The 12,452-nt window shown below is 46.8% G+C and overlaps 1 protein-coding gene across 2 annotated transcripts in view; it reads left to right on the top strand.

Moving 5' to 3' along the window:
- The window catches only part of TYK2 (tyrosine kinase 2), an 841,948-nt gene that overhangs the window by 693,353 nt on the left and 136,143 nt on the right, over positions 1–12,452 (top strand). For both annotated transcript variants that reach the window (XM_086959057.1, XM_086959053.1), the window contains exon 19: positions 1,177–1,369. In XM_086959057.1, coding sequence (XP_086815183.1) covers positions 1,177–1,369 — 193 coding nt within the window. The remainder of the gene's footprint in view (positions 1–1,176; positions 1,370–12,452) is intronic.

The following is a 12,452-nucleotide window of genomic DNA, read 5'->3' as shown; positions in this document are numbered from 1 at the left end:
GGGGCCCATTGGGATGGCAGGCGGATTGCCCCCGCCGGGCTGGCGGTAGCTACCGCCGGCCCAGCGTGGGCAATCCGCCCGCCATCCTCAACAAAATGACCGCCCGCCACATTGGGATGGCTGGGGGTCAGCGGCGGACGGGTCCGCCGCATTTCCGCCGGTCGCCAAGTCGACCGGTGGAGAAAGTGCTTTCCTCAGACACCACCAACCATATTAGGATGAGGGCGGGAGGGTGCCTCTCCGTGGCTGCAACGCATGCAGTCTTTCTGTTTGGGGGCCCGTTGCGGGCCCCCAGGATGATGAGGGGGTGGGGGAGGCACATTGAGAGTATCTATGGTACCTCCCTACATGTGCATGCACAACATGGCAGGCACCGCGCGATGTCTGCCACGTTGTGCTTGCACATGCACGACAAGCATTTTTAGTATTTTGTTGGGTGGTGCTGAGAGCACCGCCTGCCACAATGTTAAAAATGCAGGATGCTCCCGCCACTGTGGCGGGCGCATCCCAATACCCCCCACAGGACCCCTGCCATTATGGCGGGCGGTCCCGTTATCCAATGGGATGGCGGGCGGTCCCGTTATCCAATGGGATGGCGGGCGGACAAAGTCCGCCCGTCATCCTAATGGCCCACATAGTGTTGACACATTCAAAATAACTGAGGCTGTGAATCAAACTGCGAGTACAAGACATTCTGGGCCCTGAAAGCTACTAACTTCTTAAAGGGGCAGTATGCCTATTTTGACCTCGCACAGGCACCCTTTATTTTTATTATTTCCTCTGTAATGGGGAAGTCTAAGGCTCTTTAGTTGTGAGAACATGCAGAAAATGCGACCTGTGTTTTTAATTTGGAGGGGACATATTTAGTGGTATTTTTGTCCACCTCCCCTGATATGCACACGCATGCACACTAACCCACCCCCATCTCCCAACATCAGGCGCCGAGAGATCCCCTTGGGGAAGATTCGCTGCGCCTTGCAAATAATAAAATAAAAAATAAAAAACATGGTAGAAGTGTTCCTAGTCCCCTAAGGAATTGTTTTACATTGATGACTTCAGTGAGTATTCCTATGATGCAGAACCAGAATCCCAGTAAGCAACAATTTCTCTCTGTCGCCATGATGATAATCTGGATGCCTCATGAATCAATGCTTCGTTCTTCTTTTACCCTTTCAGGGCCATTTCGGGAAAGTCAGCCTGTACTGCTACGACCCGACCAATGATGGGACTGGGGAGATGGTGGCTGTGAAGTCCTTAAAGTCAGGTTGCAGCCAACAGCTTCTGACCAGCTGGAAACGAGAGATCGAGATCTTGAGAATGCTGTACCACGAGAACATTGTTAAGTACAAAGGTTGCTGTAGTGACCAAGGTAAATGTTTTTAAGTGTGAAATTACTACCCAAGAATGGGGAATTTAATGCCTCCAGATATCTAAAGTGCAGAACCAATTACCTCTTTGGTGTAATGCCTTATTTCTCTCACATAACATCATCCTTGTGCTGATGGTATCAACTATTTTAATTATTAGAAAGGTGTTTTATTTGTGAACATTTAGCCAGATTACTGACTGAGGTGACAACTGGATGAAATGGTGTAGGGGCGGGGGGAGGATAGGTGGAAGGACATTTTAATTACTGGCTCATAAAAGGTTCATAATGAAACATCTGTAACATTGGTCACTACTATTATATGTGGCTGGGTTACCCCTTCAGCATTCATGTGTAAAATGTGAAGTTTCACAGCACATTGTGAGTCTGGTCTTGTATTCTGGAATTTCACCTGTTATTTTGCCTGTGGGCCAAATTTGGTTACCACGTTTCATTTTCTCCATGTTACTGGTCTGATCCTATATTTTAATTGTTCTGTTATGCAACCTGCAATTCTTTTATTTTTAGTTATACAGTTTAGTATGGCCGTAACATGACCCTTTTGGGTATCAGAGCTCTGTACATCAAAAAGAAAGGTAACAACAACGAGTATATAAATGTGAAAAAACCTATCACATAACCAACTTCAGTGGCCATCTGGACCTAGCCATAAGCTCCACATAACCTGAAATAAGGACTCATTATAGGCTTTGCACGCTTGTTCCTTATATCCATTAGTTTGTTGGGAACTGTTCATGTACTACCCTTGTTTTTCGCATTCTGGGGACACACAATGATCCTTTTCTTGTGGTAAGGAGTCACCAGTTCTTCCTTATGATAGTTTAACCATACACTGGCATCAGTCATTTCTCTGTTGTGCCCTATGAGGGTGCGTTCCTTTCATCACAGTCACACCAACATTCCGATACCATCTCTCACTCTGGCTGAACAGCTAGGAGAAAGCTAGGCTGGGTAACATGCATAAACAATATAAGGATTTAACATTCTCCATCATTGAATCTTTTTTAAATTCACATGCCTGTATAATTTACTTTTGCAGCATGATCACCTCATTGAATGAGACCTAAACTCCAGCCAGTGAGATGAAAGCTCTATTCTGTGACAGCTCCACTCCCCCTAGAGGCCAACATATTTCAGATTTCTACTGTATTTTGTACTGCATGTGCTGTGTAAGGTAGTCCCTCAGGCCCCCTCAGAACACTGCTCAGTGTTTTTCCAAGTTTGCCTCTGAAATATGGATTTTCTCCTTCCTTTCCATGAACATTTCACCTCTTGTGGCATTCCTTCACAGGAGGTGGATGCCATTGGAGTTTCGCCAAGTGAAAGTGTTTTTTGGTTTTTAATTTTAACCACAGCTCAGTCTTCCAAAAAGTCCTTATTCATGCAATGTGTCTCATGCAGAAAGAAGAGACTAGACTTACATGACCTCCAGAAAGGCTGCTTTTATTGCCTCTATCCAGACACTGTAAAATGTGTTAGACCTTTTCATACCAGGCCATAAGCGACAGTGAAGGTTGCCTCTTGATGACAAGAAAAGGGCCAAAGAGCCTGTCTTCTCAGCCAACAAATCTCTCCAGGGTACCATCCCTGATGTGATGAAGTTAAATAAACGCCCTTTTCAAGGAAATAGAGCACCTAGAAATCCGCCTTGGTAGAATAAAAGCATGCAACCTCTAGGGAACCTCCTGAGAAGGCTTGAAACCTATTTGAAAAACTGACAGAAAGACCACCCAGAGTATATCCTGACATGCCTCTGAAGCTTAACAAGTCAACAATACAAATAACATCCACTCTGACAATGGCTTCTTTAGTTATAAGCACTTTAAGGGCTCTGTTGACATTTAAGCCTCCTTCGACATTGCCACTGTCAATGCCAATGACCGTTGATGCTCTAAGTGACTCTCACTATTGTCTAAAGCACCTTCCTTGTCGGCAACAGTCCATCAACAGTCCTGCTATCAGTTATCCAGCCTTCATTGACAATACAGCCATCAATGATACTGTTGACGAAATACCTCCAAAAAAAGCTGTGGACACAGAAGATGAATCACTGATTGAAGATGCCTTTGGACTGGACACCAGCTCTACACAGCTACTTGTGACATTTCAGGGCAGTAACTACCATAATGACAAACCATGAATGTGGTCATCCTAAAAAAGAGCACAAGAGCCACTACAACAATCACGAAGAAGTAACACTTTGGGCTTATGGTCACCCTCATTACGGCACCATGATGAGTACTGTGAGGAACCATATTACCAGGATCCACCAGTGCTTTACAGTTCCTGTATATCTAATCAAGAGCTACATCGAATGACTGGATACTCTTATAAAAAGTGTAAGAAAGTGCCCTTTGGTGCATGGTTACCCCCCACTTTTTGTCTGATTCTGATGCACTATGACTGAATGTGCACTGGGTCCCTGCTAATCAGGTTCCCAGGGCCTGTGTTCTTTCCCAAAACTGTACTCTTCCACCATTAGCACACCTCTGGCACACATGTAAGTACCTTGTAAATGGCACCCAAGGGCCTTGTGACCAGAGAGGGTCTCTAAGGGCTGCAACCTGTATTATGCCACCCTCAAAGACCCCTCACCAAACACATACATACTGCCATTGCAGACTGTGTGTTTAGGTGCGGCTAAAACTGAAGAGTCAACATGGCACATATCCCTGTGTGCCCTGCCTACAAACAACTGCCTGTAGCATAGGTAAGTCACCCCTCTAGCAGGCCTCACAGCCCTACGGCAAGGTGCATTATACCACAAGTGAGAGTATAGTTGCATCAGCAATATGCCCCATAAAGTTTCTAAACCCATTCTTAGACATTGTAAGTGAAGTGAAGCCAAATTGGGTACGTGGGCTGGGAGGTCGTCATTACGAGCTCCACAGCTCCATGAAGGCTTTACTGAATGCTAGGAAGTCTGATATCAAACTTCTCAGCATAATGAACTCACACTGATGACAGTGTTGGATTTATTGCAAAATACATTCAGAGGGCATCTTAGAGATACCCCGTGTAAAACTACCAATTCTCTGGTGTGCAGCTGACTGGTCTGCACCAGCCTGCCACTTTTAGACATGTTTCTGACCCCCTGAAGTAGGAGCCTTGTGCTCTAGTGGGTCAGAATAAAAGTCTGCTCTGGGTGGTGGGGCTTCACATCTACCCCCAATCAAGAACAGCATTCAAGGGCGGCGAGCCTCAAAGACTTTCTGCCCTTTCTTATGCTAGCTAGGGCCTCTCCAGCTAGCGTAGATTCCCACCCCCCCTGACCAAGCCCCACTTATGGTGGCCAGGTCAGCAGGAATGTTAGTAAGCAGGAGAGGTATTTCCCTGTCAGCCACGTCCACCCCTAAGGTGTCCCAAACTGAAGTGATCCCCCTTCTCAGGAAATCCTCCATGTTGGAAAGAAGGATTTTAGCCAATGGGATTTGGTGATGCCCCCTTCCCAAAGGGTAGGCACTTACAAATAGTGTAGTCACCCTAACTGGACTCCAAAAAGCTGCCTGCAGCCTCAAAACGAAGGGTCCCCCTGACTGTGAACCGGCTTCGATGAAGATTTTCCAGCGTCGAAAGGCACCACACATCCTCAGCCCCTGACCTTGGGAAGACCCACCGATATGCAGTACAGAGAAAACAGATCACACATTTTGGGTAGCAGAGATAATAGCAGATAACGTTGCATAATAGGACATTGGGAAAACATTTTATGGGGTAGGGGGCTCGTCCAGATCAATACTATGTGGTGGGTTGCATATATTCCCTCGGTAGGCATTCCAGGGTCTCCATATTCGTGACCACTTTCTAGGGCAGCCCCGTGCCACATATACTGTCTTTTCTCTATACATACACCAATCTAGGTTTGCATACCATGCTTCTACTCTAGGTGGTTGGGGGGCACCCCACCACAACAAAGTAATATTTTTATACAAACATTGGACATGGAGTTAGTCATTGAGTGTGTGCTTCATTTCTTGACCGTGTGTACAACAAATGCTTGACAGCCCTCTGAAAAGCCTAACTGCTCGACCACACAACCAGAAAAAGAGAGTAAGGTATTATCTACTTTAGCCTCTGTAAATCCTCTGAGGATCAACTGGACTCTGCACACTATACCATACTTTGTTATAGTATACATAGAGCCTGCTTCCTACAGAAGGTTCCTACCTACTTTTACAATCCCTGCTTGTCTAATACCTTCCGAATTGTCATACCCACCTCTGCTGTCAGCAGCCCAACCTTTACCTCATCAAAGTTGCCACTCTACCAAGAATACGCTGATACAACTTTTGAGTGAGAGGATGAAGGAGAGTGTTTAGGAAGACCACATACATAACTGAGTGAGTGGGGTGATTCTGTTGCACCAGCAAAAGGGTAACCAACGCCACCTGATGCGGATTCACAGCCTGGTGGCATAGTTTTCTTTCACTCATTAGTGGAGAGCGCCTTGAAAATATCAGATGTACTGTTTTCTGCATGACTTTAGGGAAATAGATAGGAAGTCCATAAAAATATATATCTTTTTTTTGTGTGGAGTTTTATACAGTGCAAACTAGACCCGAGACATCAGGTATCAGAGCGTTTTACATGAGCACCAGTTTCGTTACATGAGGACACATTTATTTTTGTTAGGCACAGTGAAATTAAGTCATTTGCCCAGAATCACAGGATGTTGAGCGTTGTTGCCGAGATTCGAACCTCGTTCCCCAGCTTTGAGGTCAACCGCTCTAGCCGTAAGGCTACATCCTCTCCCTCTCCTCTCTGTTGAGTCCGCCTTTTCTCCTTTTCTTCTCAAGTCTCAATGTTGAATCAAGCATATATGATACCAGGCAATAAACCAGCTTGCCTAGTAGAACATATGAAAAGGTACTCTTATAAAGCAAGCCTTACAGCATTGTTGCAACTCTCCCTCTCCATTCATGGCTCCACTTGACACGGAGGAATGCAAATGGCCATCTTTGGAAAAAGAGCCTCTGATGCCACTTTTTAAAAGTTGCTAACACCCTTGCCCTCATTGCCCATCATAATTAACAAATGTGGGCAGGCATGACACTGTGGCGCTGCTTGCATTTTCATGATGCCGAAAGCAGTGGGCTGTCATCCTGCTAAAGAAGTTTTAAGCCGCATCACTGTCAATATCAGCTACAAAAAAAAGCTATAGTCAGCTGTACTATCTGCTACTTACTCAATGAAATGCCTCACTCTCTTTCTCTAGTCTGCACCTTAGAAAGAGAGAGTGCAACCAGTCCAGATTACAAACTCTGCTCTTCAACATTGACATCTTACTGAACCTGGCTACTCCATATCCTATAGCCAATCTCTGCTGTACCTGTGGGCAGCAAAGTCTGTGCTTCTACCTGCAGTGGGCGACGATTTCCTCTGACAAGTGGGATATATATTTAATCTCTTACAGGCTCATACACAAGGAAAAATGCAACAGCACCTGAGGGCACTACAAGTAGTAATCCTGGAAAGGGGCGACCACTCGGTCCCCCCGAACGTATGGTTGGGGGCCCAGATCCTCCCGGGAAACCATTTTTGGGCGGGGGGCGTGTCACGGCTGGTATGCCCAAAGCGGCGTAGCCGGGGCGCGCCTTTTCCCGCCCAAGAGGGGTTGTCCTAGACACCTACACCGATGGCCACGCCCAGTAGGCGTACCAGCGGAGGGTTCACGCCCTCCCGACGAGGAATAAAGAGAGCGGGAATCCAAGGAAGCATCCTCTTGTTCCTGTGCTTGGAAGCTGCACCCATCGTTGCACGTGAGCCCTCGACGGAACAAGGAGCAATTTTGAGAATTTATAATTCTTGTATTTCTCTTTCAGCGACTTCGAGGCTAAAAGACCTAGGACCGTTTCTGATCGTCTTAGAGTGAATACTCGAAAGGAATGTCTCGCAAAAAGGCAGGAAAGAAGTCCGAGACTGACCAGATGCTCCGGATGTTGGTTAGCAGAATGACGAAGATGGAACGAAACGTTGGACGAGATATGGCGAGCGTAAAGAAGCAGATGGCTGCGATGAACAATCCGGGTAAACCAAAGAAGGTAATTGGCCCGGCAATGCCGGGTGTTGCCCCAGAGGGTAGGGGGAAGCGGGTCAGGAATAGGGCCCCAGGGTGGGAGGTCCCCGTCCCCGAGGTACCCCCGGTGAGCCCTGCCATTCCGGTCGAGGCCCCGGTACTCCCAGACGCGGGTCAGCCGATACCGGTTGTGATTACGCCCGCTAGCGAGGAGGACATGCCGCCTGAATTGGCCGCCCAGTTGGCCGCATGGCTCGGCAGGAAAACAGGGGGTGCTACGGCACCTGGAGACACAGCCGCAGAGGCCAGGTTACTAATTCAGCAGTTGCGGCAGTCGCGAGATGCCGCAAAGGCGAATCTCCCTCTTGTCACCCCACAGGTAACCCCGGAAGGACCGGCAGCAGGCGTGGAAAAAACAGCGGGAACGTCAACCGAACCGGGTAAGCAGGCATTGCCAATTGCGGGGGAGGGCTCATTGCCCTCAAGACGGGAGAGAGTGGTTCAACATATCCCATTGGCCACGGAGGAATTAATTTGGGCTGACAAGTATGTTAATGTTTTCTCTGTTAACTGACCATCGCGAGATGGAGTATGCTAAGACGCAGAAAGATTTGTGGCACCCGAGTGTTTGGCGAGCCAAGATGGCGGGATTCAGGGTGGATGAGACTATAACAAATTGGGCCAAGGCCTTTGCGATGTTTACTGCAATTATTGGGGAGCGTAAGCCCGAGGTATTACCCGAATTATCTTGTTATCAGGCACGTATAATGGATTTCTATGAAACATATGAGGGGAACGAATGGATGGGTTACGACATGAAGTTCCGTAAGGCCAAGGAGTACGATTCATCTCTGACGTGGGATTGTCTCGACTCGATTTCTTGGCAGAAGCAGCTCCTGCCGGGCGCGACAAAGACGTCCTCGCTAGGCGGGAATGGAACGGGGCTTTCCCGCCAACAGCCGGCGGTGCCCTTTCGAGCGGGCGCCGGTGGCGATCACCAACCAAAGACCGGGGGGAATGGGGGAAAGCGGGGGGTCTGTTGGAGCTTTAATAGAGGTAACTGCTCCAGACCGCCTTACTCATAGGAGACTTCATAGCATGGCTAAGGGGTTTAAGAAAGCATGACCTTTAGGAGGAGTTTGTGGGGGGGTCGGATAGCCGGTCAACTATCCGGCCTGTGGCGGTAAGGTCATGATTGGTGAGCAGTAATTTCAAGGTCCCTAGAGGGGGGCGCCACCCACTATGGATGGGAGCGCCTGGGGGGAAGGCGGCCATTGGCCCCTCCCACGGGGAGGCGGCACCCACTAAGTATGGGTCGCCTAGGGGAAGACGGCCATAGACCCCTTCCAGGGGAGGAGGCGGCTATATGCCCCTCCTACGAATTTCCCGGGGCCCGGATATCCGCGACGGCGGATGTGATAGACAGTGTGGGGTGGGAGGGGGAGTCCACGCTGCCTTCTTACAGACACCTCACACGGGTCCTCGGACAACCTTTATGATTGCGTCGAGTTTAAATGGGGGGCCCCCAACAAGACAAGGGAAATTGGAGTTGGCACAGAGGGTACAGTCCTCTGCGCATGCGCCACTCACACCGTGAGGGCGAGAGTTTTGGTAGTAGGGATCTGACACCGGTTGCGACCTTGCCGTTGGCCCGTAATGCTAGGATGTACAATTTTAATTTAGAAAGTATGCATTTGCAGGATGTTAGACTCGGCTAGGAAAACCTTTGTATTAGAGATTTGTTAAGGTTAGCCAATGAACATGTCTTCATCGAAATGTAATAAATGAAAATTGTACATGATATGAAACTTTTATTTTAATGTTTTAATTTTGTTTCATATTTTAATAAATACGGCCGGGAGGGTAACTCCCTCCCGCCTTCCAAAAGTTCAGAACTGCGTCCGTCTCCCATCCTTGGGGATTGTGTTGGGAGGGGGTGACAGGCATCCCGGCCATATGTCCATTGTCAAGAAAGGGACCTTGGAGCATGGCCACAAATCCTTTTTACTAACGATTCTTCTTGTGAAGATCTCAGCAGAGTATCTCCTCACTATGGACCTTTGGCAACTCAAAACTGACCTGAGAAGAATCTTTCTGGATGGTCACAAGACATGCTGTAGTTGCTCCAGGAATGTGAGTGCATGATGCTGGATTTTCAGAGTGCTAATTTTCACATCTGTATGCACCCCAATCACTTCAAATATCTCTAACGTAGCCTTGTAACATTCCCTTCTTAGATTCTTGCTCTTCAGCCTCAATTCCATGTCCAATATCATCAAAAGTGTTTCGCCGCGGTGGCAGCTTTCCACAGATGGCAGGGGCACCCGATTTTCCTATGCTTTGACGATGAGCTGAGCACAGGGAGAACTCATAAAGGGGGCTGCCCATGTACAGAAGCCTGCTTAGAAATATTTTGTAATCTGGATTTGTCTCTATGGACACACCTCTTATCTAACCCACTGAATGCATCCACTTCCTGAGTGTCCATCTGGTTGCCGAATCCGGGTAGCTTCACCATGAAAAAAAGAGGATTCAAAGGCTGCAAGCTCTTGTACGTCAAGCCCAAAAGCTGTTGAATGCATATTTTCCAGTCACTGGAAACATTCCTCTCATTCCTTTTTGCAGATTGTGAATATGCCCTCCCTATGATGAATTAGATGCTCAATGGCTCCAGGTTAGTGAGTCCTTTGAGGAGACTCAAGCAAGCACTATCATGACAGAGAGTGAAATAGGTCTGCATTTTCAGCCAAGAAAAGCTCACTGTGTGATCACAGTTGATGCCTTTAAGGAAGGTTGGAGTGCTCATCTGCAACATTTGCAAGCTAGAGATCCCTCGGTCACATTCAGAAGGACTGCTCAATATCAATATTCTAGAACCCAGAACTATAAGAAAAGGCCAGAAGTTGTCATCCCCACGCTACATAATTGTCTAGTACAAATAAAGCTGGACAATACCACTTCCATGATTTCATAAGTGAACAAGGATAGATGAAGGTGTCTGTGCTTTTGGAGGAGGTGCTGTTGCTTTGGAATTGGTCAGTATAGCATGCTGTGTCCATGAGTGGAACACCTCAGTGCTATAAGTAGATATCTTTAGTAGGATAGAGTGTCAATCGCAAATGAGATCTCATTCAAAACCTAGTGGACATGATCTTCCATTGGTGCTGGCATCTGACTCTTAACCTCTTTGCTATTCCACTCCACTCTTCGCCTTTAAGTACTAGAATCCAGGATTGAGGAGTACGCTTTTTTGATTCGTGGTCAAAGACTTTTGCCTGCATTTTTTAATTTTTTTCTCTCACCCCAAGAGAAATTGGCTAGCTCAAGAGAGAGCTTTGCCACCTGATCCTCATAGACCTGAAGAAGCCTCATCAGTATTGCTTAAGTAATGTACTCCATCTGTCCGAAGTGCACTGCTTGCCACTGGATAAGCAAATGGTGGAAGACCCGTTTCCCACCCTTTTTTGGCATACTTAAATTTACTGCCATTGTTTCAGAACACTTGGTGTTCTCTCTTCTAGACATCTCTAATGATTGCCGTAACATCTTAGGTCAGATCATGGTATTGTGATGAATATGCGTAACTCCAACATACTCTTTGGAATACCCCCCCCTCCCCGATGCAAGACTGGATCAGGAGAATGTTGTTGTGGCACTCCAGTGCACCAATGGGTGCAGTCATGTGACTCCCTATACTTAAGCAGGTAAGTACAAGAATATTGAATCAAAAATATCAAAGTAACAAATATAAATGTAAAACAATTCGACTTAAAAATATATATAACTTACATAAAATATATTAATTCTTCTATACTACTATTATAAAGAGAGAACTGTGTCCTTTTAGCCAGGTAAACTCGAAAAGTACACAACCAATCGCAACACCCAATACAGCGTTGGAAAGGGGGGGTCCTGTAGATGGACATAGGTTATTAAAAAAAAAAAAAGTTATTTAAAAAATAAACAATAAAAAAAAGTAGTCCCTGAGAAGTAGCGCCGGCTGTGTGAGCAAACAACGTGGACGTGCATTCTGACATCATCTAGCGCGGGGAGGAGCGGCGGGGAGGAGCGGCGGACAGCAGCGGTGAAGTTGGGCTGAGATACATGAAGCGCGGGGTGGAGCGGAATGTGTGCGGCTGACTGAAGCAATGGGAGGAGGTGGAACAAAGAGCGGTGAAGTCGGGCTGAGTTAGAAGCGGAACGTGTGCGTCTGACTGAAGCAATGGGAGGAGGCGGAACGAGGAGCGGTGAAGTCGGGCTGAGGTAGGTGAAGCGCGGGAGCGCTGGGAGGAGGCGGAACGTGTGCGGCTCAGTGAAGTGCTGGGAGTAGGCGGAATGTGTGCGGCTAAGTGAAGCGCGGGGAGGAGTGGCCCGTTAGCACGGGGAGGAGCGGTGAACTGTGTGCGGATGATTGGGGTCCATGAAGGTGGCGGTTCGGCTGATTGGGGGCCCTGAAGGTGGCGGTTGCGCTCCAGGGGACCCCCGGACAACGTCAGGACGGGCTGCGGCCCTGAAGCAGCCTTTTGCTCCCAGACAACGTCTGGACGGGCTGCTAGTATTATTAATATTTTTAACAAAACAAATTACATTTAATATATTTAACTAAATATAACAAATAAACGTAATTAAAAATAATATAAACACACAAACATAAAAATGTAAACATATACATATATTTACTTAATTTTAATTAACTATTATCTTTATTTAGTTTTTAAACTTTTAAATTATATAAAAATGTAATATATACATATATCAATAATTTACTATTTACAACTTTTTAATGAATTCTAACATTCAACTATTTAAAAAAAATTAAAATGCACATTTCGCAATAAAATAAATACAACAGTAGAGAAAGTGTTGGATAGCAGAGGGGTAAACATTACTATTCCCACTCCAGTGAGTGCAATAGTAAGGGAAACTGCTGGATAGCCGACAAGTATACATTACTATTCCCCCTCCAGTGAGTGCAACAGTAGGGAAAGTGTTGGATAGCGGAGGAGTAAAAATTACTATTCCCACTCCAGTGAGAGCAACAGTATGGAA

This window comes from Lissotriton vulgaris, chromosome 1_1 (genome assembly GCF_964263255.1).
Source record: "Lissotriton vulgaris chromosome 1_1, aLisVul1.2, whole genome shotgun sequence".
Taxonomy (NCBI): Eukaryota; Metazoa; Chordata; class Amphibia; order Caudata; family Salamandridae; genus Lissotriton; species Lissotriton vulgaris.
This window is presented reverse-complemented; position numbering and strand designations above follow the sequence as displayed.